The sequence below is a fragment of the Pelophylax lessonae genome (assembly GCF_965119305.1).
Source record: "Pelophylax lessonae genome assembly, chromosome: 2".
NCBI lineage: Eukaryota > Metazoa > Chordata > Amphibia > Anura > Ranidae > Pelophylax > Pelophylax lessonae.
Window position 1 is genome coordinate 547280657 of NC_138769.1, and position 24772 is coordinate 547305428.

The following is a 24772-nucleotide window of genomic DNA, read 5'->3' on the forward strand; positions in this document are numbered from 1 at the left end:
GCACTAGAATGTGCTTTAATAGTGAAAGGAGGAACATGACCATTAATGGAGTAGGCCTGCACCACCATCTGCCTGATCCACTTGGAAATGGTGGCAGCAGATGCGGCCCGCCCCTTACGAGGTCCATCCGTAAGAACAAATAATCGGATTTCCTCAGTCACCACCAGGTACACCCGAATCGCCCTAACCATAACTAAAGAATACAAGGTAATTTCCTAAGGATGAGTAGGCTTAAGACATAGGGGCGGCACCACAATGTCTTCATTCAAATAAAACCCAGAGACAACCTTAGGAAGGAATGCCCGACAGGGTCGCAACACCACTTTGTCCCTATGAATCATCAAATAAGGTGACCGACAGGACAACGCAGCCAACTCCGACTCGCAACGTGCGGAATAGCTACTAAGAAAACCCCTTTTCTGCGACAAAGTGAGCAGAGGAATTTCTCGAATATTTTCAAAGGGAGGCCTTTGAAGCACCGACAGAACCAAATTGAGATCCCACAGAGGTACCAGGGATTGCACCAGAGGAGCCAGATGACGAACTCCCTGCACAAAAGTGTGAACCAAAGTCTTCGCCGCCAATGGCCGTTGGAAAAAAAAAAAATAGCCAAGGCGAAAATCTGGCCCTTGATGGTGCCCAGAGCCAAACGTTGATCTACACCCAATTGTACAAACTGAAACAGGTGAGACACCGAACAGGAGCAGGGAGAAATCCCCCCCCCCCCCCCCCAAGACTCACACCAAGTAATGTACGCCTTCCAAACTCGATGATAAACCTTCCTGGAAGTAGATTTCCTAGCCTCCAACAGAGTAGGAATTACCGACTCCGACAGCCCTCTGTCTTTCAGCACCTGGCTTTCAATAGCCACGCCGTTCAAGCTAGCGAACATAAAGCAGGATGGAAGATTGGTCCCTGAGGCAGAAGAACCTCCCTGAGAGGAAGTTTCCAAGGGACGTCTGCTACCAGCCTTACCAGGCCTGCAAACTAAGACCAACGAGGCCAGTCTGGTGCAAACAGAATGACTGGAATCCCCTCTACCTATATTCTGCGTAGCAGTTTTGACAGAAGTTTTATTGGGGGAAGGCATAAATCAGACGATACTGACCCCAAGCGCCTGCCAGATGATTCAAGAGACCTTGACACGAACCTCTGCACCTTCCTGTTGAGACGGGAAGCCAGCAGGTCCACATCGGGGACCTCCCACTGAAGACACAGTTGATGGAAAACATCTGAGTGAAGAGACCATTCTCTGCTGACTGAGATAGTCCTCTTGCCAATTCTCTACCCGCGGAATGTGCGCAGCAGAGAGGGCTGGAACATATCGTTCTGCCCACCTCAAGATGCCGGCCACTTCCCGGGACGCCAGGGCACTCTTTGTGCCCCCTTGATGATCGACATATGCAACAGCATTGTCCGATTGTATCAGTACAGGGTGTCCCTGCAGATGATCTGTCCATTGGGACAGACAGTCTGATCGCCCGAATTTCCATGATGTTGACTGGCAACTTGGACTCTTCCCGAGTCCAGACACCTTAGGTTGAACACGCTCTCAAGACACCTCCCCATCCGGACAAACTGGCATCCTTAGTGATTACAGTCTAATACAGGGGAAGGAAGGATTTCCCCAGATGTAGAGCCAGGGAGCGGAGCCACCAAAGGAGAGACTCCCTCAAACCCCCACTCAACAGAATCAGATTGTCCAATGACAGCGGATCCTTGTTCCATTTGATCAGAATCTCAGTTTTGAAAGATCTGGTGTGGAACTGCGCAAACAGAACTGCCTCGAAGGTGGAGACCATCAGACCCCGTACTTGCATGCAAGTTCTGAGTGACAACAGCATCCTGTAGATTCAGAAGTTTTACCAGAGGAAGAAACACCCAGGCTGTCGCTGAATCCAGGACAAACATTGCCTTCCTTCCTGGGAACTGTAAACAGAATTGATTAAAAACCGTGGCAACATTCCTGTCTCTGGAACCGGCACAATAACTCAATGTGCTAACAAATCCTGCACTGCTCCATAGAGGCCCCCCTGTAGCCGCTCCTGGAGAAAAGCATAGGTTAGAAGGAAAGAACCTTGTCAGAGGCAAGGACTGAAATCTTGTAACCAAACCGAATCCGTTTGTGGACCCATTTGTCCTGAACTAGCAAGGTCCACGGATCCGAAAAAAGCAAAGATGTCCCCCCACCTCAGACGCGGGTGAGGGTGCCCCTTCAGGCTGGGAACGTCTTGTCCGCAGAACCAGAAGCACCTGCTTTTCGACTTACCATTCTCCGGGGTCTATTGGAGCCTCCTGCAAAGTTACAGGTGGATCTCGAGCCTTTTTTTTGCGAACCAGCCGGACGAAAGGGCGGCTTGTGAGCCAAAAAGATGGGACCCCACTTACGGTGAGGTTTCTTGCCCTTAGCAGTCTGCGGAAGCAAAATACTCTTGCCTCCCATAAGGCCCCTAATGATTTCTTCCATAGAGGTACTGAACAGACGGCCACCTACAAAAGGAAGATCAGTCAGAACCTTTTTAGAAGCTTGGTCCGCTGACCAGTACTTCAAGTAGATAATGCGGCGAAGGATCACCGCCATCACAGAAACCCTGCCAACCAAGGGGGCCGCATTCAAGGATGCATCACAAATATACTGTAACCCTTGGATCAATTGATTCGCCAGCTCAGAAGCGTGTTGACTCCCCTCCGGATCCTGGCGCAAAATCTTTGCCCATTCCATTAAGGTCTGGGATACCAAGGTGATAGCAAACACCGGTCTTAAAATTAAACCAGTAACGGTGAAAAGGTAACGGACCAGAGCCTCAGCTCCTTAAAAAGACGGGAATCTTCCACCGGCAAAAGTGTGGCCTTACTTAGCCTGGAAACCTGAGAGTCCACCGACGGTGGAACCATTAGTTTCTTCAGAAGAGACTCCTCAAAAAAGATATCTCCTAGCAAAACGCTTAGGTGTGCCAACCAATGCGTTTCGGGGAACCCCAAGGACTAGTGACAATCTTGTCAAAAGTCAGGAAAAGGAAACACCTTGGTCGGTCACCTTGGAAGATTTGCGAGTGCCAAATTGCACCCGTGTCGCCGACTCAGCAGTAGCTGAGTCCTCCAACTTAACGGTTTCCCGCACTGATACAATCAGGGCATCCGCCAGCGCTTTTTCATGCGCAGCTGCAGAGGAAGACGACTCTTCCTCACTATTAGAACAATTAGAATGCGTGGACGCAGACCCAGTGGGATGATATCATCCGCAGCGGCCAAATCCACCTCAGAAACTGAGGAAGCAGAGGATACAGGTGAAGGCGGGGTCGCTTCTTGCCAGGTATCCTTTGCAGGGCCATATGTACTTTGGCTACTAGCGACTGCCGCGCTACCATCATGGTGGCCCAGACGGTCCCGCAACTTCCAGGAGTTGATCGGGTGGTGAAACTTGCTCCATGACCATAAAGGGTTAAAACTGAACTGCGCTGCTCAGCAAAGAAAAAACACCCCTCCCCTCTGTGCACCGTTGGGACACCACAAGAATCATCAGCACACCCACAGCGCTGTATACCGCAGAGGAAGGCTGTATATACCCCGAGACTTACCACCGAGCTGGAGAGCGCCAAAATGATCTGCCACACTTGCAGGAAGAGGAAATGCTGGCCTGACATTAGAGGCCCCCACAGCCTCAACACTGCATCAGACTACAGGAAAATGGCCGCCATTGAAACTCTATGGGGAAACAAAACAAATGGCTGCTGGACTACACAAATATGGCCGCCGAAGCCTGGAAAACAGAGACCATGGCAAAATAGCAGGACCACACGGAGCTGTACGGGACCCTGAACCTCACTGGACCCCAGGGAAAGTTCAGACCCCAAGAGGGGACCCCCCTGGCAGCACCTAGGTACGGACACCACCGAAAAGGAACCGACAGCGGCATCACCCACCACTTCTGCAGCCCCCTTACACAATTTTCACCCATGCCCCCAAAATGGGTGGGGGGGGGGGGGACAGATGAGGGCACCAACTTAGGGGGTAACCCTACAAAAAGAGAAGGGGGGAAGCACAAGGGGGAGGAAGGACACAGGAGGGGACCTACCATCCCCAGGGGGCGCTCGTGACCACCCCAGCAATTCCGCAGGTAAGGTGGGGGGGACACTACTCACCATACCACGGTCATCAGGCGGGTGCCACTCCCAGCAGTCCACCACCATCTTGGAATTAGGGTTCTTCGGCCTTAAGTACGCTGCAACTTTGGTCATGACCAGGGCTATGCAACCTCGTGAGGTGTTTCACTTGGCGGTCAGCCCTTGTCCAGTGGGGCTAAGTTGCAGCCATCCTAGCACAGAGCTAATAGTTGGGTCGCGCTCCGAGGCCAGACTGGTAAGACTGTAAGGATCTAGGCTATCCAGTGTGTTGTCCAGTCCGGCTGTTGATTGTAGTTCACACAGGAACAAAAATAATAAAGAAAGTAAAAAATTCCATCTAAATAGGAAAAAAATGCCAGAACCACAGATCCCAGCAGAGAGCCAGGTCCTTACTCCTGAATAGGCAGAAAAAAAACTGGAGTCCTACATCAGGAAATGATAGTATACTCTCTGGGACTGCATCAGGGGCATAACGAAAAAGGTTTCTGCCTAGTCCTACTCCTAGAGATGGAGCATAAGCCCAATGGTCTGAAGACTTGAAGCTGTGTCCGTCAGTGAACAAAAGAGAAAAAAAAGGTGTTTTTTTTTTTTTTGTTTTCAAACTTTTCAGTCTTTTCCCATTTGTTTAGCAAAAAAATAAAAAAAACCCAGTGGTGAATACTACCAAAAGAAAGCTCTATTTGGGTGAAGAAAATGATTATATTTTCATTATTAGTGTTGCATGACCACGCAATTGTCATTCAAAGTGTGACAATGCTGAAAGCTGAAAATTAGCCTGGGCAGGAAGGGGGTAAAAGTACCCAGTAGGCAAGTGGTTAGAATGTCGAACCCAGACTATGAAAAACTCATTACATGCTATATAACAGTGTTCATACTCACCAAGCCACTAAAGTATTATATTGTGTAGCGTGACCTACCTAGTTGATCCTGTCTTTAGCTGTCCCTCCAATCTTCTGTGTCTCCACTGAAACCTGAGATTATGTAGACCAGTTGGTGTCCCCTACGGAGCATGCTCAAGTTCAGTTCCCTTCTAAGCTAATTTCCTCCTTTTTCTTATCTGTGCAGCTCACATGACTATAGAGTCACCGATGTGGGCATATTCACGGCATATTCCCCCATGTTTTCCTATTGCTAAACATTATGGTGGCAGGATATAGTATGCTTTTCACTAACTCGTAAAACACTTTAATATAAATCAGTATTAAATATATCAAATGTAATTGCTAATATCTGTAAAGTAAAAAAAAAAGCATTGGATGGAGATGCTATCTGACCAAAATGAAAGCTAGTGTCCATTTTTCACTCTGCCTAAACCATAATAATGCACAAAACACACACGGGAACGACATGATGCAAGCACACTACATGCCTCGGCCATTATTGTTCATCGATTGACACAATTTAATTGCATGTTAGTGTACATAGTTTTTATCTAATTAAACTGTTTTAGAACTACTACACCATGTTGGTGTTTTTACATCTCTGAGGTGTGGTTGTTTGCCCGCTCGTTTGTTTCCCGGCTGTGAGTGCAACAAGGATTTGCAGAGGAGGTGCTTGTGAACCGTAGTTTTAACACAGAGGACACGGTGGATAACTGGTCCGGCCATTTATCGTTTATACTGGCCTTCCACACACTTGTATTGACTTCTCTATAAATTTGACGGTCAATACAATCTGGAAAACAGGTCCCCCTTTTCCTGGTAAACAGGTCCCCCTTTTCCTGGTTTCAACTATCAGAAGATGGATTGGGGACTGTGGAAGGAGGGGAGGATTAGAAAAGATCAAATCAAACAGTCTTTTTACACAATGCAGAGGATTAACCCCTTAGGTTCCACAGTGAGTATAACAAGCATGCTTTACTGCATATACAGACTAATTTTACTGTGGTCTTGAATAAAGGACAACTGAAGGACTATCTTCAATTGGTACAGTGAGATGTTTAAGATGGAGACGGCTGAATAGACAAGAACAGACCATTCAATAGTGAACTTTTTTCCACTGGATAGACCTGGGCAATGATTTTTGGAAGATTGAAAAACTTTTCTGGATTGACTTCATCATCATAAATTGGCAATTCTATTCATCCAAGAACAGTAAATGTCTAGTTTGATTTAGCAGGTCTCTTTGTACACAAAGGCTAATGGTGAGACAGGGGGATTCAAGTGCAACAATGCAAAGGCTTTTGAGTAAAGCAGAAGTGAGTATATCCATATTGGCAAGCACATTGCACAAAGCATTAATATCAGATGCACAGGACCATGAAGGTGAGAAATTGTCAGCGGCCTCTTCTACCACCTCTGGCACTTCCTTCCTTTGTCTCCTCTAGGCCAAGCATATCAGGCTGCGACTGAGCAGGAAAAGGAGCCTGGTGTTCCGTAGCCCTAGAGAGGAATTTCTGTGGCCCCATTTCACCTGGTTTCCACCACTGCTATGGGGTTTTACCAGAGTAGGGTGCAGAAATGCGGTTAAATGTGTCCAAGAGGGTGTCAACAGCAGTATGTAGAAAAATCCTCATGGCAAAAGGGAAGAAGAAGCACCTGAGTACCTAGAAAAGGGCGTGGCAGTAAGTGTGCGACCTGTAGTGTGATCCAACACCTGGTTATCCAACTGAGACTAAGCAGTAAGTTTGAAGTGTTACACAGTAAAGTGAATACATTCCAAAAACAATCCCAGTTTATAGTAATGGTCAGTGATACAACAGGGTGACCCTGTTTTTACCTGTCCTCATCACTGGTCCCTGTATAGGGTTCGAGGTTTCGCTCATTATGTTGGGCACACCCTTGGAGGGGTCTTCAGGGATGGACCGTGGCCCTGGACCTGTATAGCACCCTGCAGCTAGCTAAAAGCATTGCACAAAGTGCCAGGGAAAGCCCCACGCTGGACCCAGTACGCAAAGCACCATTAAAGGTCATCCTTACAGCATAGGGTTTGGGTATGGCCCCAAAAGTTTTTACTGAGGTTGAACCAATCCGGAAGCACAGCTTCTACTGCTGATTTAGAAGACAGTGAAGAGTGGATTGAGAAATCTGAAGATTAAACAATTAAGTTACTTAATCGAAGTGATTTCTCCTTAAAGCAAAAGGAGGTCCAACACCTTAGAACACTAGCAAACTGAGGGCTCACAGGGTGGGGTAGAGTTCTGGAAGGGCGCGCACCCAGCAGATGTGCCCTCAAAAGCTTTACAGAGTCCAATCCCCCGAATGTACCAGTCTATAATGCAGGGTCTATGACTATTCAGCCTATGTTCTGTACTGTACGATTAAGACTTTAGGTTAATCTTTAACACCGCACAGCTGAAGAAAAGATGCCCATTCCCCTAGGAGACTAGCAATACACTGAGGCATGAAGTTTGTAGGAGGGGATATCCTGGGATGGCCTACAGTTAATTTGGTTTAACAGGGTCCAAACCTCCTGCACGTGGCAGTATAACCAGAAGGTTAAAGTCTCCCCGTGTCCCTTAATGAATGAGAAAGAAATTTCTAGATTTTTGGATTAACAGTCTAACCATGGCCAAATTAGAGTGTAAATCCTCACTGCTTTATTTTTATCATAAAGCGCTGCTGTAATACAACAAAAACTGCACCTTTAGATAGCTTTTTAAAACTGTAAAAATGCACTGCCACTGACCAAACTATTTTCCCTTTTCTGACCAAGGCCAAAACACAGGTTAGTGGTAATTAAAATGCACCTATTAGTTTTCAAGTACGTTATTCTTAATATTTGCACAGGTTTTCTGCCACGAAGTCTGGTCATTTCTTTGAAACACAAATTTAACAATTAAGGCATCCATATTAAATGGTTTTGCTTGAACATATTTTAGCATTCTTATTTTAGTCACATATATAGACATTAAGGTATAATAAACAAAGTATTAGATTTGTATTTTCTACTACAAGGCCCACGTGGAGTTTATTCGCCATGTGGAATGCTCTCCCTAGTGGCCTAGTGAGGTACTACACACCTGAATGCCATGTTGAGATGTGTGGCTGCAACCCGATCGCATGTCCTGTATGTGGAATGCACAAGTTAGAGCTTTACAATTCAATATTTCACATTAGGAAAATGATCATAAGCATTTTATAGGAAGAACCATAAAGTTCCAATACATCTACTGGAAAAACACAATCCGTTAACTCTGTATAAGAGAACAAGGTATGCACAAAACCACTTCGAAGCTCATGTTTCCTTAAAATACACACATTTCATACAGGTTTTAGATTTTAAAGGGTCAGTACACCAAGATCTAGTATGTCAGTCAGGAATAAGTGGAAGAAATCGCGCACAAGCATCTTGTATAATTAGGGACTTAAACAGCACAGCCTCAGTGGCAGAGAAAAGGTAGATTTAGAACTCCAGCAGGAAGTTTGAATCCTAAAAAAGCATTGGAATCCAGAGGGCAATTTAGCTAGAAACATCAATTGACCAAAATTACAGTTCTGAATTAAGTGACTAGCCAACTCCTGTGTTCCGTTTTGTGTGAAAATTTGCTTTCATTATCTTTATAAATTGAAGCTCAAAAGATTACCTGAAATATACAAGGCTAAACGGATGTGCTTGACTGACATATGTTAGACTGTTCAGCTAAACAAAATAGTTAAGGAAAGAAATAAGGAATCTACCTGATGAAGTGCTGCGACTAGGTTCTCCCCTTTTCAGCTGATCAATTCTAGACTTGCGCTCACCAGAGGGCTCATTACTTTTAGTTCGTTCTCTGTCTCTAGAGCCTCCGTGTAACATTTTCCTTCTAGCAACAGGATCATCTCCACTGCGGTGAACCGAGTCAATAGACGGAGATCGGATACGACTTGAGGTACGACTCTGGTTACTAGATATGCTACTGCTACGTTTCTGTTCAGAAAGCTTACGAATTGGTGGCTCATCCACAGCTGTAGGTTTGGTGTCTTCTTTCTCCACTTTGAGTTTTATTGGCTTTTTAATTGGCTCTTCTGTGTTTTTATCTGGAATGAAAGGTTCACTTTTGTCAGGTACATCCTCATCTGACCAGTCACTGAATGTGGTTTGGATTGGTTCAGGAATTATCTTTTCTGGCAACACCTCAGGAAGTTCCTCTTTTAAAGGTGCTGCTGCTGCTGTAGGAACTGGAGCCACTATAGCTGGTGGTGTCCTGGGGCCCTTCTTTTTCTTATTGAGTTGTACAGTGGGTTCTTCATCAGAGACATCAGAATCACCTTTCTTTCGCTTCTTCTCCAGATTCTTCTTTTTAGTAGCCTTCTTGGGTGAAAATACTTTCACTTCTTCTTGTGGAGATTCAGTGACAGTTTTTTCAACTAAAATTTCTTCATCTTTTTTCTTCTTTACAGTCTTCTTTAGCATTTTCTTTTTGGTTTTGTCATCATGCAGTTTTTCAGAAACCTCTCTTTCTTCCTGCTTATGCTGCACTATGTTATCAATGTCTTTTGTCTTTGAGATTTCAGCATCTACTAAGTGCTCTCTCTGTTTTTCTGAAGCAGATACTCGCTCTTTAACTTCTGGCTCCTCGTAGCGCCTGGAACCTTCTTTTCTGTCAGACTTGCGTTCATCTTCCTTCCAGCGAGCCGGTCTTTCTTCTGATACATGTGCAGGGCTTAGAGCACGAGACTCTTGGGGTCGGACAACCTGACTTAGGAGCCTATGTTTCTCATCTGAAAGCATAAACAGTTACACTCAATGTTTTAAATTACAAGTCCTTTATAGTTTCAAGAAAAGGTTGCAAGACAACCAGCATTTCAAGTGTCAAATAGCATTTCAAGATCCAACAGCCAAATGTTAGCCCACTAATGATATCCACCTCTTCCTTCCCCAACCACTATTTTAATCTTATGGAATAGGACACATTACTGGAATTTATAGACCATGAGCCATCCCCAAAAATATAAGTGTGGTGGGCAACATCATAGCAAACCGAATTGCCTACAGGTCCACAAAAAACAAGGTAATGGAAGCTGAAAGGTGTCCGATACACCTGGCAATTTTGGAGCAAAAGGCAGGATGTCCTCTATGAAAGCCTGTTTATAGGACAATACATTTTGTGAACTAAGCCACGGCTGCAAGGTAGCCCCTGACGGCCCTTACCATAGGGGTGCTCAAACCTATGGCCCTCATCATATCAGAGGCACACATACCCATGCTCTGGGATGGCAGGTCAGCAAGCCCAGATCAAGATCAACAGGTTTCCAATCCACCATCCCAGAGCATCAGAGTGCATCAAGTCAGCGCTGGCAGCAGAAGAAGCAGGAGGCCTCCAAGGAAGTAGGAGCGGCATAAGCCGATGCTTCTTCTGTAGCGCCAGCATTTTTCCTGGGACCTTTCTAGAAGCCTGGAGAGCGATGCCAGCAGAAGCTAAAGTGGAAAAGGTCAGTGTATTAAACATCACATACACTTGACTACACTGCACTTTTGAAATGGACATGTTAGCACTTCTAAAGGGTCATTAGACTGCTTTCACCTGGATCTGCAGGTATAGCGCAATGCACCTGCGGTTTTCCTGCAGGTTAGCTCCTTTGAGCCATTGACTTCTATTATATCCTGCAGGTTTGGTGTGCTTTCTGAAAGCACGCCAAAACTCCTGAATATAGAAATGACCTCTCTGTAAAGTATATGTGCCAGTTACTACACATTCTGCTTGCATAAGGGAACAGACTTTAAAGACCTAATTACGAATGAAGAACTTGAGTCAGGTACATTTAACAAGATAGATTACTTAAAATTCTATTTTGTAGAGCACATTCAATAATTTTGTTAATATCTATAAATTCTTACTTTTCTCATCACCACTGTTATAAGTATCGCTCTCTGGAGAGTGCTCTCTGCGGCGCTTTGGAGACTGACGTGGACTTGGGCTGCTTTCATTTCTATGCCGCTTTCTGCAAGAGTAAAATGGTTTAAAAGAAATGAATAAATAAATGTAAATAGTATTCTATAAATTGGGTTAAAAAATCAGAGAAAATGTACATGGCACTGATAGGAAGGGCAATAAAAGGAAGACCTACACGGGAAGTAAAATAATTAAAGTGCTCATTTTTCTTTCAGTGTGTAAATTATAGAATTATTACAGGTCACATGTAAGCATGCAGTGAGCTAAAAGTTTAATCCAGTAAACACAGGAAATGCACTGTAAACAGAAGGTTCACTTAGTTTACACTAATCTGAATGATGTGTAACTTCCGACAGAATAAGTACACGGCCCCTCTACACAGGATTAGTAGGACTGTATTGGGAAATTAACTTGCTTGAAGATTGTGCTGTGTAACTTCAACCTTTTGTGCATCACCAATCTGGTTTGAATTGACAAGTTTTAAATGGATTTATGCCAGTGAGAAATGTCTTAAGCCTGATACACACTGGCCTCATGAGTGCCTACCAGTGCCGTCCAATAAAGGAGAAAAATTACCAAGTTGCAAAATTTTATGACAAAATAGGAAAAACTTGTTTTTCCGAATTGTGTCTTTTTTTAATTTGTTTAGCAAAACATAAAAACCAAGTGGTGATTAAATACCACCAAAAGAAAGTTATATTTGTGTGAAAAAAATGAATTTTCCGCAGAGCCATGCAAGTGCAGCAGCTGATTGAGCATTTTTGAAAGCGCTCCCATTAGATTCACTTTCCACATGGACACACAAAACAAACAGTGATTTCTTCAGAGTAACAAAAGGTAGGAATCTGCAACAAAGTTTGTTAAAATCTTTGTAGTGTACATAGATCACCCAGAGGGGAATGTTTTTTCTAAACAAAAGTGGAGTTACTCCTACTCTAAGGCCCCATTTACATGGGGGTGGACTCCATTGAAACCAGCAAAGGATCTGGTCCACTGATCATCTGCTGATTCGAGCAGAGTGGGTGGATGACAGGTCCATGTCCGCTCGGTTTATTTGGAGCGAACACAGACAAAGTCCACTCTTTTCTATGAGTGGACGGTATTAACCACTTGCTTACTCAGCACTTATACCCCCCTTCCTGACCAGGCCAATTTTCAGCTTTCAGTGCTGTCACACTTTGAATGACAATTGAGCGGTTATGCAACACAGTGCCCATATGAAATTTTTATAATTTCTCTGATGTTCATTGACGGACACTGTTTCAGATCTTCACAACCGTTGGGTTATACTGCCCCCTACTGGAGTAGGAAACTAGGCTGAAAAATATCTGGTTACTACCATGGGCAGTCCCAGGGGGTATACTCCCTCTCTCTGCTATAGGCGTTCAGTTTAGTTACAAGTAGTGTCCGAAGAATTACAACTCCACAGAGGGGTGGGTGCTGTGTTCGTCAATGAACATCAGAGAAATGGATTTTACGGCAAGTCAAAAATTCACTTCTCTCTTTCAAATGATTTCATGGACCCACTTGTCTTGCACCAGGGACGTTCCACAGGTCCGGAAACCAACAAAGATGTCCCCCACCCCCGATACGGATGAGGGCACACCTTCAGGCTGAAGGAGCCTTGTCCGTGGGTCTGGAGAAGCCCGCTCTCAGCTTGCCAGACCAGGGTTGTGTGGATCCCCCAGAGGAGGCCCTGAAAGGCTTCGAGCCCTTGTCAGTTGACCCTGAGGGATGAAAAAACGTATTAGCCGAAAAGCAAGGCCTACATCTACAACGAGGTTCCTTGCCCTTAGTAGCCTGCGGAAGAAAGGTACTCTTCCCCTCCTGTGAGACCTTTTATGATGTCATCAAGGGTAGCTCCAAACATGCGATCTCCTTGAAAGGGAAGATCAGTCAAAGCCTTTTTAGAAGTCTGGTCCACAGACCAGCATTTAAACCAAAAGACACGGCGAAGGACCACTGCCAAAACAGAGCCGAGCCACTAGGGGAGCCGCATCCAAAAGAACCTGCATCCCCTGGACCAGCTTGTCCGCCAGCTCAGCACAGGCAGGGGGGAGCGGCTCTCCCTCTAAGTCACGGCGTAAAAGCTTAGCCCACTCGGGTCAGAGTTTGCGACACCAGGGCAATGGTGAATACCGGCCTCTGTGCCGAACTAGCCACACAGTGTATATACTGCAGGCCACAGCCTCCTGCGTTCCTGTCAGCCAGATCCTTAAAGGCCGGGGACTCTTCAACCGGAATCATGGTTGCCTTGTTCAATCTGTAAAAACGGAGGGTCCAACACCGGTGGAACAGTCCACTTCTTAAAAATGGACTCCTCATAGGGGTAATGCCTAGTAAAGCGCTTAGGGACTCCACAGGGACGCTTTGGTCGTCCCCACTCTTTGACAATTCTGTCCAAATAGGCAGGGAAAGGAAACACCTTTGCCAGTCTGGATGGCTTGTGCCAACGGAAACCTATGTCTCCGTCGCAGCTGCATCCTACATCTTCAAGGTCTCACACACAGGTACAATCAGTGCTTCAACCAGCGCCTTTTTGTGTGAAATTGCAGATGTTGGGGAATCATCCTCACTATCCGAGGATTCCAGGTGCGTGGTTGCAGATCCAGCAGGGTGGCCGAATCAGATTCAGGATCTGATGAGACAGATGAGGCCGGGAAAGGCGGGCAGCGCTTTTTGCTAGTTGGTTGCCTGAAGACCACCTCCACCCGGGACACAAAGAACTCAAGGACTGCAGTCAGAGAGGGGATCAGGTGGGGACATGTGCTCCAAAGACTCCATGAACCACATGGGGGACCACACAAAGTGTAAAACACTGCAAAACACAACCCCCACCGAGCTGGCAGCAAAACTCAGTCGCCAGGCACAAGCACCAAGCGATCCTCAGCAGGAGAGAACCCCCACCAGACTCACCACCCAGCAGAAACAGGCACCTGCAGCCACCAGGATAATCTGCACTCCACGTGTGGCGATCAGGAAATGAAAGAATCCAGGAGTCAGCACCAGGGGATGAGGAGGGGCTACCACCGCCGAAATTGCTGATCACAGGGCTCCACTGTCATGGCCGCGCTCAGAAGTAGATGGCGTACAGAAGTAGATGGCGTACAGAAGTAGATGGCGTACATCCGAGAGTACTCAAGGAACTCAGTAAGGTTATATCTAGACCACTGTTCCTGATCTTTGCTGACAGTATTAGGACAGGAGATGTACCAGGGGATTGGAGGAAGGCTAACGTGATTCCGATATTCAAAAAGGGCCAGAGGCATATCCCGGGAAATTATAGGCCTGTCAGTTTGACATCAATAATATGTAAACTTTTGGAGGGGATGATAAGGGACTATATCGTAGAGTTTGCTAAAGACAACATCATCAGCGGTAATCAGCACGGGTTTACAAATGGGTGTTCTTGTCAAACCAATCTCTTAGCATTCTATGAGGAGGTGAGCTGTGAGCTAGATAGGGGCAGACCAGTGGATGTGGTGTACTTGGATTTCGCTAAGGCGTTTGATACAGTTCCCCACAAGCGCTTAATTTATAAAATAAGGTCTGCAGGTATCGACAGCAGGGTTTGCTCTTGGATACGGAACTGGCTAAAAGGCCGGGTCCAAAGGGTGGTAATAAACAGCGCATACTCAGACTGGTCTGAGGTAGTAAGCGGGGTGCCCCAGGGCTCAGTCCTGGGACCAACCTTGTTCAATTTATTCATAAACAGCATTGAGGACGGGATCAGTAGTTCGTTATCAGTTTTTGCAGATGACACAAAATTGGCCAGGGCAATAACTGCACAGCATGAAGCAGATATCCTACAGAATGACCTGGACAAAATTACGGAGTGGGCAACGACATGGCAAATGAGGTTTAACGTGGAGAAGTGTAAGGTTTTGCACTTGGGGACTAAAAACATAAAAGCACAATACACGTTAGGAGGGGAACCCTTGGGGGAATCAAAAATGGAGAAGGATCTGGGAGTCTAGGTTGATGATACATTAGGCAACAGCATGCAATGTCAAGCGGCAGCTGCCAAAGCCAACAGAATATTAGCATGCATAAAGAAAGAGATGTATTCCAGAGATAAGACTATAATCCTTCCACTTTATAAAACTCTGGTCCGACCAAAGTAATTGCATGAGGACTCGAGGACATACAATGCGATTAGAGGAGAAGCGTTTTAACCTCAGGCAACGAGGAGGATTCTTTACTGTTAGGGCTACAAGATTGTGGAATTCTCTACCACAAGAGGTGGTTTCTGCGGGTAGTATGGTGGCTTTCAAAAGACTCTTAGATTTACATCTCAAGGATCAGGACATTAAGGGCTATGTTAGATGATTACAGCCACACACACCTACACAGGTTGAACTGGATGGACTATTGTCTTTATTCAACCTCACCTACTATGTAACTATATAATTTTCAATAGCAAACCACCGCAAAATGGCCGCTGGACTACACAAACTCGGCCGCCATTTATAGAAACACAAAGGCTACAACAAAATGGCGACCCCGGGCGGCACCACAAGGCTTACAGGGACCCAGGCCTCAATGACAGACCCAGGCAGGACAGAGACCCTGGCAGGAGCCCCCACCAGGTACAACCCCCCTGCACAGTCGATCATGCGATCGCCAGCAGCGCAGCCCCCCTGCCATCACCAGCATAGCGCCCCTGCCATCACCAGCATAGCGCCCCTGCCATCACCAGCATAGCGCCCCTGCCATCACCAGCATAGCGCCCCTGCCATCACCAGCATAGCGCCCCTGCCATCACCAGCATAGCGCCCCTGCCATCACCAGCATAGCGCCCTGCCATCACCAGCATAGCGCCCTGCCATCACCAGCATAGCGCCCTGCCCCTACCCCAGGAGGTGAATCAGACTACCCTAACAGCCGCAACGTATGTGGAGGGGGGAGTAGGATGGGGGACAGATGACAAGGGGGGTGCCCGACGGTAAGTAGGGGGACCCGGAGGTCTGAACGTCCCAAGGAGGGCCCCACGTCCATCCCACAACCCTCCAGGGACAGCTACTTACCATACCAGGAACCATGCAGGCACCACTTCAGACATAACCACGCATCAAAATTGGGGGCTGTCGGCCAGGAGGATCACTGCGACTCAGGCCGAGACCCAGTCGTATGCCACCTCGCGAGGCGTTTAACTCGCAGGCCAGCCCCCGTCCAGTGGGGCTATGTCGCGGCCAACCTAGCGAGGAGCTGAGGTCTGCGAGCGCTCACTGGCTGGCCAGACTGGGGTGACCACTGGATCTAGATTATCCAGCCCGTCGCCCAGTCCGGCAGTTGATTGCAGATTTTACAGGAAAAATCCAGGAGAAAAAAAAATGTCTATCTTAAAAGAAAAAATTGCCATGACCAAAGATACCAGCAAGGAGCTAGGTCCTTACTCCTGACAAGGCAGAAAAAAACTGTGCCTATAGCAGAGCGAGGGAGTATACCCCCTGGGACTGCCCATAGGCATAGCCAGACACTTTTTCTGCCTAGTATCCTACTCCTGTAGGGGGCAGTATAACCCAATGGTTATGAAGATCTGAAGCCGTGTCCTTCAATTAATGAAAGAGAAATTACATTTTTGTTGCAGGGGATTCCTGAAATCTGTCTTGTATCCTAGTGTAGACTTCTGGGAAAATCGGTGAGCCAATCACACAAGCAGGAAATTGTGTCTCTAGGGGGCGTTCTGTACACATTCTGTGTACAGACCACCTTCAGGTAGCCATATTGCATTTTACAGAAAATTAAAGAGCTGCAGATTGAAAAGGAAAGGTAATTTTTAACATTCAATTACGAGTCACAATTGTATAGGCTATATTTTATTTTTTTGGCCATTTTTTTCCCACAAAAGTGGAGTTACCCTTCAGGTAATTTTTTTTCTTCATTTTGGTTAAATACAGTGCTATAACCCATCAGTTTTGACATCTATGTCCCAGTGGAGAGATGTCATTACAAAACAGGAAGAGGAATCCTTGGTTGTCACCAGAATCAGGTTTCCTCTTGGAAGATTTTCTTTCAGTGTTCTGGGCACAACTCAAAAGGATATTCTTTACTTTTACTTCCAACAAGAATGGTAAACAGGACAAACAGGGTGAATCTCCCTAACTGGGGCAGACAGACCGAAATTAAAAATCTGTCAAGTGTTCTAATCCTTCCCTACTCTGTCCATAACAAAAAGGTTTTGCCTTTAGTTATATTTTAAGCTGCCTTCAGGTGGCTGAGCAAACAAAGCTGTAAGGTCAGGTCAGACATAACTCCCTTCCTATACCCAAGTAAGCCTTAGTCGTTTCAAAATCAAGAAGAAACTATAAGAAACAGAACGGAGGAAACTGTGACCCGTTTTAGGCTTTAGGAAAACTGGATTTTTGTCTTACTGTAAAATCCTTTTCTCATTCGTTCACTGACAGGCACAGCTCCATGTCTTCAGACCATTGGGCTTTATGCTGCTTTCTCTTTGGGAATAGGACTAGGAAGAAACCTTTTTGGTTACGCCCCTGGGGCAGTCCCAGAGGGTATACCATCACTTCTTGCTATAGGACTCCAGTCTCACCACATGGAAAAAATTACACCCTCAAGAAGCGGAAGCCTCTGCAATCGCAGCCTGCAAAACTTTGCAGCCAAACGCTGCATCTGAAGATGCAAGTACATCCACCTTATAAAACTTTGTGAATGTGTGTACAGACCACTACGTAGCCACCTTGCACACCTGAACCACTGACGCCTGACGGAAGGGCCCAGGAGGCACTAAGCGCCCTAGTAGAATGCGCCTTAACAGGGAAAGAAGGAACCTGACCCTTAATGGAATAGGCCCGCACCACAGTCTGCCTGATCCACATGGAAATGGTCGCAGCAGACGCAGCCTGTCCCTTACGAGGTGCATCCATAAGAACAAAAAATTGGATTTCTGAATCAGTTCAGTCACCGCCAGGTACACCCGAATAGCCCTTATCACATCCAAGGAATGTAAGGCAATTTCCTTAGGATGTTTCGGTTTACGACATAGGGATAGTAACACAATATCCTTATTCAAATGAAACCCCGAGACAACCTTCGGAAGGAACGCCTGACAGGGTCGCAACACCACTTTGTTCCTATGAATCACCAGGTAAGGCGACCGACAACGCAGCCAACTCTGACACCCGACGCGCGGAAGTAATAGCTACCAAGAAAGCCACATTCTGCGACAAAATTAGCAGAGGAAGTTCTCAAATATTTTCAAAAGGAGGCTTTTGAAGCACCGACAGTACGAAGTTGAGATCCCACGGAAGCACCAGGGATCGCATCGGAGGAACCAGATGGCGAACTCCCTGCATAAACATGTGAACCAAGAACTTTGCCGCCAACAACCTTTGGAAAAATATAGCCAGGGCAGCAATCTGGCCCTTGATGGTGCTCAGAGCCAAACATTGATCTACACCTAATTGTAGAAACGACCCTTAGGCGCTAAATGGGGTATTCTGGCTATGTGGTCTCTGGCTCCCTGACACCCGGCTTACACAACCCTCAAGTTTAGGCTTCATGCCACAGGTATGATTTTGCCTTGCTTTTGGTACACACCACCTGGACACATGGCACCTTATCTATATATTTGATGAGCGCATTAATTGAATTCTATGTATTTATATATTAATAGCATTCATAGTCTGGCGCTGCTCTGTAGAAGCCATTTCCGGCGAAACCGGTCAGCATCAAAGCTAAATCAGCACAGACTGAAGCATGTTTTCACGTTTACTTTTCTGTAAAAATGCACTTTATGCTGATGTAATTTTTATGTTTATTTTGATAGAAATAAAATGTATACTTTTTTATTACATATGTTGGTTTATTTCAAGCACCGTTAAAGTCCCATGATATACTCTCGTTCTTAGGAATTTCAACTTGCCTGTAAATTCCATCTCTTGGAGTATGTTAAAAGGCAAAGGATTCATTTAGCATGGATTATAGGCATGTACCTACAGGCGTTTGGGAGCTAGCAAAGCTTCAGGGACATGCCCAAGGGCGCCTTCCCAATAAACCATATCCTACCCTGCAAGTTCTCCGTTTTCTGAGGAATGGGAGGGAGGCCTATCTCCTGTACTCCAAGATATTGATTTTTACATGCAAGTCAAAAGTTCCTCCCAGCTTAATCATACAGTACAGGATATAAGCAAAGTATTCATGTACTATGGGGCATCCCGAGTGAATAGGAAGGGTGGGCAACAGTGAGGCAAAGAACTGTACCAACAAGGGTCTGAGGTCCTAACCCAGAGTGCCACTGTAAGAACCTTGCAGCCAAAAGCAGCATCAGCAGAAGACTGGACATCCACCTGGTAAAATTTTGAAAAAGAAAACAAGCGACCTGGTGGAGGCCTTACACAACTGAGCTACAAAGGATTGGTGCGGAAACAACCAGGAAACTCCCGCACATAAAAGCACAGGAGGAGGATCTCTCTTTGAGAATGTAAATTCTTCCAATCAGATTATGAATCCAGCGTGCAATTGTGGACTTCAAAAGCAGGGCACCCCTTGAGAGGTCCCGAGAACAGAACAAGGAATCCATCCGTCTTACTGAAGCAGTAGCCTTAAGACATACTCTAATGGCTCTGACTACATCCAGGCAATGCAAAGAGATTTCCTCTAAATGCTTTGGAGCAGGGCATAGGGATAGTAGAACAACATGTTTATTGAGGTGGCTTACATAAACCACCCTGAGGAGAAAAGGGTGGCCTTGAGTGTAAGAAACTTGTCATGGTAAAGTATGAGGAAAGGCCTGCTAGGCCAGAAAACACATCTGACTGACAGGATGGCAACTAAAAAGGATACTTTGCAGGAGATTCTAAAGGAATAATCAGCGCAATCCAAAATGAAATATAAATATGTGAATTAATTACAATGATAACCCAATAGCTGCATACATAAAGTGTCTGTGTATAGTGAAGATACTTTGCTGGAGAGATTCTATGGTGCAGGGTTTCTTAACCGGAGCTCCACAAAACCATGGAGTTTCACCACAATAACAGTTGTGATGGATGCAGGGCTTTTCTTTCAGCCAGAGCATGCCAGGACTTCATTCTACCACCTGTAGGAATTACCCTGTGCTCACCACTTACCACTGTAAACAAGTGACAGCGCAACTCTCCAAGTGGTTCTCTCACAGAACCCTCCCTGCCCCCTGTATGCCAGGCCAGGACAAGGGAAGAGCACCTGCCCCAAGCATAGTGTATTTATAGGCTGGAGAAGGGTGTTGCGTTGTAAGATAGCCATCTCTTGCCTGAGGCCTTGCTGTGGGCCAAGTGAGAAGGGAGCAACAAAGAAGTGTGTGGATACGTACTAGAGCCTGGCTGGGTCTTCCACCCCCCATTAGTGCAATTTGGCCACACCACCAATTTTATGCAGTGCGCACAACATGCTACATCGCTACTTTCTCTCGCAGGGCAGTGGTTGTGAGTCCCTAAACCTATTCTATGACCAAAAAAAAAAAAAAGCCCTGGGTGAACAAATACCTTTATTTGAAAATAGTCTGCTAGAAGTCTGAGTGTGTCTGTCTGTGTACCAGGTTCTTCTGGGTCAGTTAAGTGATATTAGAATCACTGTTTTCTTTTCTTGCTTCATTTTGTTGAATGGGATTTTCACTGCAGAGAAGGCATAAAACTGAGACCAGAGAATTATCAATGTATCAGACTAGAACTGAAGGCTCTAGCAACAGACTGAGGTAATTTGTTGCTGAATCTGGAGGCTAGGATGTACACATCCAAAATCCCCCATTTTTGGCATATCAGATCGAAAACATCAGGATGAAGCTCCCTTTCCCCTTGATGCACAAAATGGCAGTTGAGATAATCTGCTTTCCAGTTGTCCATTCCTGGGATGTGGACTGCAGAGATAGCTGGACATTGAGTCTGGTTCGTTTCATTCAAGGCAGCCAGATTTCTGGTGGCTAATGTAAGCCACAGTTGTGGCATTGTCTGACTACATCCTTATTGGGTGCCCCTTCATAAGGGTGGTAAGGTGTTTAGTAGGAGGATTCGTGACTTGAATAGGGCGAATGGTATTCCCTAAAAAGGAAGCAACCATTAAGCCTAGAACTCCCAAGGCGATTCCCATTGTAGGATGTCCCCTGTATCTTAATTCTCGAGTATGTGCTCTTAGAGAAAACAACTTTCTTTTCTGAGAGAAACATATTTGCTTGGGGTGTCCAGGACCAGACCCATGAATTCAACGCAAAGGGAGGGCTAGAGCGCAGATTCGTTAAAATCGTTGTAAAACTGTAACAGATGTCCTCCCACTATTGGGAGTAAAGGCCCACCTTTATTGTGAACAAAGGAATTTGCGGAAGGCCTGGTGGCTTTTGTGAGCAAATCCCTAAGCGAAATGGCGGGCTGAACTTTAAGCTTTTAAGTTGAAGCCTTGTTAGAGCGGACAGGTGCTCTTTGTTTTGTGAGCTCCGGAGGAAGGGAGGTTGAGTACAGCTCCCAAGCTTTTCTGAGGTGGTATTGACCCTGATGCACTTTGATGCTTTAATGTTATATTAGAAGACAATGAAGAGTTGACTGAAGAATCCAAAATGAAAAAAATAAACTAGTTATGCAAATAGTAATTTTTCTTTTCTTTAAGGTGCTGACCTATAATCAAAGGTCTGCTTGATATTGATGGGTACATAAGTGAATTTCAACTCAACAGAGAGAACGAACTATCACATAAGTGTCTCTTACCAAATATAAAAAAAATGTTAAACTTTGACACTTACTTGGTTTTTCTATCTTCGTGTGCATCTTTCAGATTTCTTTCCTCCCGTACATCATCCCTTTTTTCTCTCCGATCTTCTCTTCCTTTGTCCTTTTCATCCCAGTCTCTTGGACGCTCTCTCTCTCGTTCTCTGCCTTTCTCTCGTTCTCGCTCTCTTTCACGCTCTCTCTCCCGTTCTCTTTCGCGCTCCCTTTCGCGTTCTCTTTCACGCTCCCTTTCGCGTTCTCGCTCGCGCTCTTCTCGTTCTCTTTCCCTTTCTCTTTCTTTTTCTCTCTCACGCTCTCGAGCTCTCTCACGCTCAGACTCACGCTCTTTTTCTCTCTCTCTTTCCCTCTGTTCTCTCTCACGCTCCCTCTCCCTTTCTCGCTCACGCTCTCTAGTTCTGTCATCCCTCCTTTCATCTGTTCGGTCAACTCTGCGCTCATCCCTTCTTTCTTCACGCTCATCATCATTCCTTCCCCTGTGAGGTGCAGGAGAGGTTGGTCTTTGATCTGTCAAGGAAAAGACAATTGAAAATGTACTTTGTTGGTTGTCTGTAGCAAATTAAATTCAAACTCAAATTAAAGCGGTCACACAGAAAAAAAACGGAATTTTTGTAAAATCTTACCGTAAAATTCCTTTCTCTGAGTCCTCCGACAGTCGCCGCCCACTCATACAGTCTTCACCAAGGGGTATTGACTTCCTCTCCACAGGAGTAGCTAGGCATAAGACTTGTTAAAAACAAAAGCATTAGCATAGACACACCCATGGGGGCTGTCCCACTGGTCAATACCCCCCTGCAGTAAGCCATCCCAACTCAGTTGGGTAGCATACCAGTAAGTGTACAAGAACCCCAAAAGAGGGGCGGGGCGGCGACTGTCAGAGGACTCAGAGAAAGGAATTTTACAGTAAGATTTTACAAAAATTCAGTTTTCTCTTACGTCCTCCGACAGTTGCCGCCCACTCATACAGTCTTCACCAATGGGATGTCCCAAAGCAGTGTAGACATGAGAGGTGGGAGACGCAACCGTAGAAAAAGGCAACGCAGTACCCCATCAGAGAAAGGAACCTTACACGAACAGTAAGAGAACCTTCTGGGCAACAGAAAAGGCTCAACAGGAGCAACCACCCAGGAAAGCAAATAAACAAGGGGATAAACAACCCCAACAGCCAGGGACCCCCAAAAAAACCAGGGTCCCCTAAGGCACTGCCGCACATAGCACTTTGCGGCCAAAGGAGGCATTAGCTGATGCCAGAACATCAATTTTGAGAAGGTGTGCACTGACGACCAAGTCGCAGCCTGCACACCTGGGCCACCGAAGCCTGATGTCGGAAAGCCCAGGACGCACTCACCGACCTGGTGGAGTGTGCCTTTACCGGGGAAGGGTGGAACCCGTTCTTTCAAAGCATAGGCCTGAACAATTGTCTGTCTGATCCATTTGGCAATGGTCGCCGCAGACGCAGCCATACCCTTCCGAGGTCCCTCAGGAAGGACAAAGAGAGAATCCGATTTCCGAAAGGATTCAGTGGACGACAGGTAAACCCTGATCGCCCTGACAACATCCAAGGAATGCAAGGCAACCTCCTTAGGATGCTTGGGCCTCGCACAGAGCGAAGGTAGAACAATGTCCTTATTAAGGTGAAAGTCAGAATCTACCTTAGGAAGAAAGGACGGGTTAGGTCGCAAGACCACCTTATCCTTGTGAACCACAAGGTAAGGAGAGCGGCAAGACAACGCCGCCAACTCCGACACTCTGCGAGCCGAAGTGATTGCCACCAGAGGCAACGGGATCTCCCTAATGTTCTCAAAGGGAGTACGCTGTAGCACGGACAGAACCAGGCTCAAGTCCCATGGAGGTAAAGGCGCCCTCCGAGGAGGGGCCAAGTGACGCACACCTTGAATGAAGGTGTGGATCAAAGAGTGAGATGCCACAGGGCGCTGGAAAAGAACAGCCAGTGCAGATACCTGGCCCTTAATCGTGGCCAACGCAAGGCGCTGGTCCACACCAGACTGGAGGAAAGCCAACACTCTCGCCACCGAGTATGAACAAGGAGAAAAGCCCCTGGACTCACACCAGGCAAAATAAGCTTTCCATGTACGGTAATAAATCTTACCAGACAAGGCTTTTCTAGCCTTGATTAAAGTAGGAATGACCACTGAAGAGAGACCCGTCTCTCAGGACCTGGCTTTCAACAGCCACGCCGTTAAAGCCAGCGACTGTAAAGCAGGATGGAAGATCGGTCCCTGAGACAGAAGATCTTCCCGCATTGGGAGCCGCCAGGGGCTCGACAGCTAGGTGAACGATGTCCGCATACCAGGACCTGCGTGGCCAGTAATCGCCAACGTCGGTTCCGATGCCAATCTCCGAAGGAACCTGGATAACAAAGAATCGGGGGAAAGGCATTCAGCAGACGATACTGATGCCAAGGCTCCACCAGCACATCCGCGGAGTCCGCCAGAGGATCGCGCGTTTCACCACGAACCTTTCCACCTTGTTGTTCAGCCGAGACGCGAACAGATCCACATCCGGGGATTCCCACTTCGCACACAGCATTTGAAAGACCACCGGGTGTAGGGACCATTCCCCCTGGTCCAGGGTCTGACGGCTCAGATAATCGGCCTGCCATTTCTCCACACCCGGAATGTGAACTGCCGAAATCGCCGGGACAGGAGTCTCGGCCCAAGACAGAATGCTGGTCACTTCCCGGGCCGCCCGGGCACTCCTGGTGCCCCCTTGGTGGTTGATGTAAGCCACCGCAGTGGCTTTGTCCGTCTGTACCCGTACAGGATGGCCCTGAAGTCGATCCGACCACTGTAAGAGACACAGTTTGATCGCTCTCAATTCCAATATGTTGATCGGAAAGGAGGACTCCTACTCCGACCAAGTGCTCTGGGCAGACAGGTTGCCCAGGACGCCACCCCAGCCCGATAGGCCGGCATCCGTGGTAATTACCGTCCACAGTAACGGTCGGAAGGATTTCCCTTCCAACACATCCGAGGACTGAAGCCAATACAGAATATCCATTCTGGTCTGGCGACTCAACGACACACTCAGATCCAGGGACTGAGGCAGTCTGTCCCACCTGGCCAGGATCTCCGCTTGGAGAGATCGCGTGTGAAACTGAGCAA

At 46.5% G+C, this 24772-nt stretch overlaps 1 protein-coding gene across 7 annotated transcripts in view; it reads right to left on the bottom strand.

Annotated features, from left to right (window-relative positions):
* Positions 1 to 24772, bottom strand: part of ZC3H13 (zinc finger CCCH-type containing 13) — a 179051-nt gene that overhangs the window by 57933 nt on the left and 96346 nt on the right. For 4 of the 7 annotated variants that reach the window (XM_082247570.1, XM_082247569.1, XM_082247568.1 and 1 more), the window contains exons 13-16: positions 21665 to 22154; positions 10884 to 10987; positions 8744 to 9766; positions 8086 to 8130 (exon numbers count right to left, since the gene is read on the bottom strand). In XM_082247570.1, coding sequence (XP_082103696.1) covers positions 8086 to 8130; positions 8744 to 9766; positions 10884 to 10987; positions 21665 to 22154 — 1662 coding nt within the window. The remainder of the gene's footprint in view (positions 1 to 8085; positions 8131 to 8743; positions 9767 to 10883; positions 10988 to 21664; positions 22155 to 24772) is intronic. The other 3 variants (XM_082247567.1, XM_082247566.1, XM_082247564.1) reach the window with 1 other exon arrangement.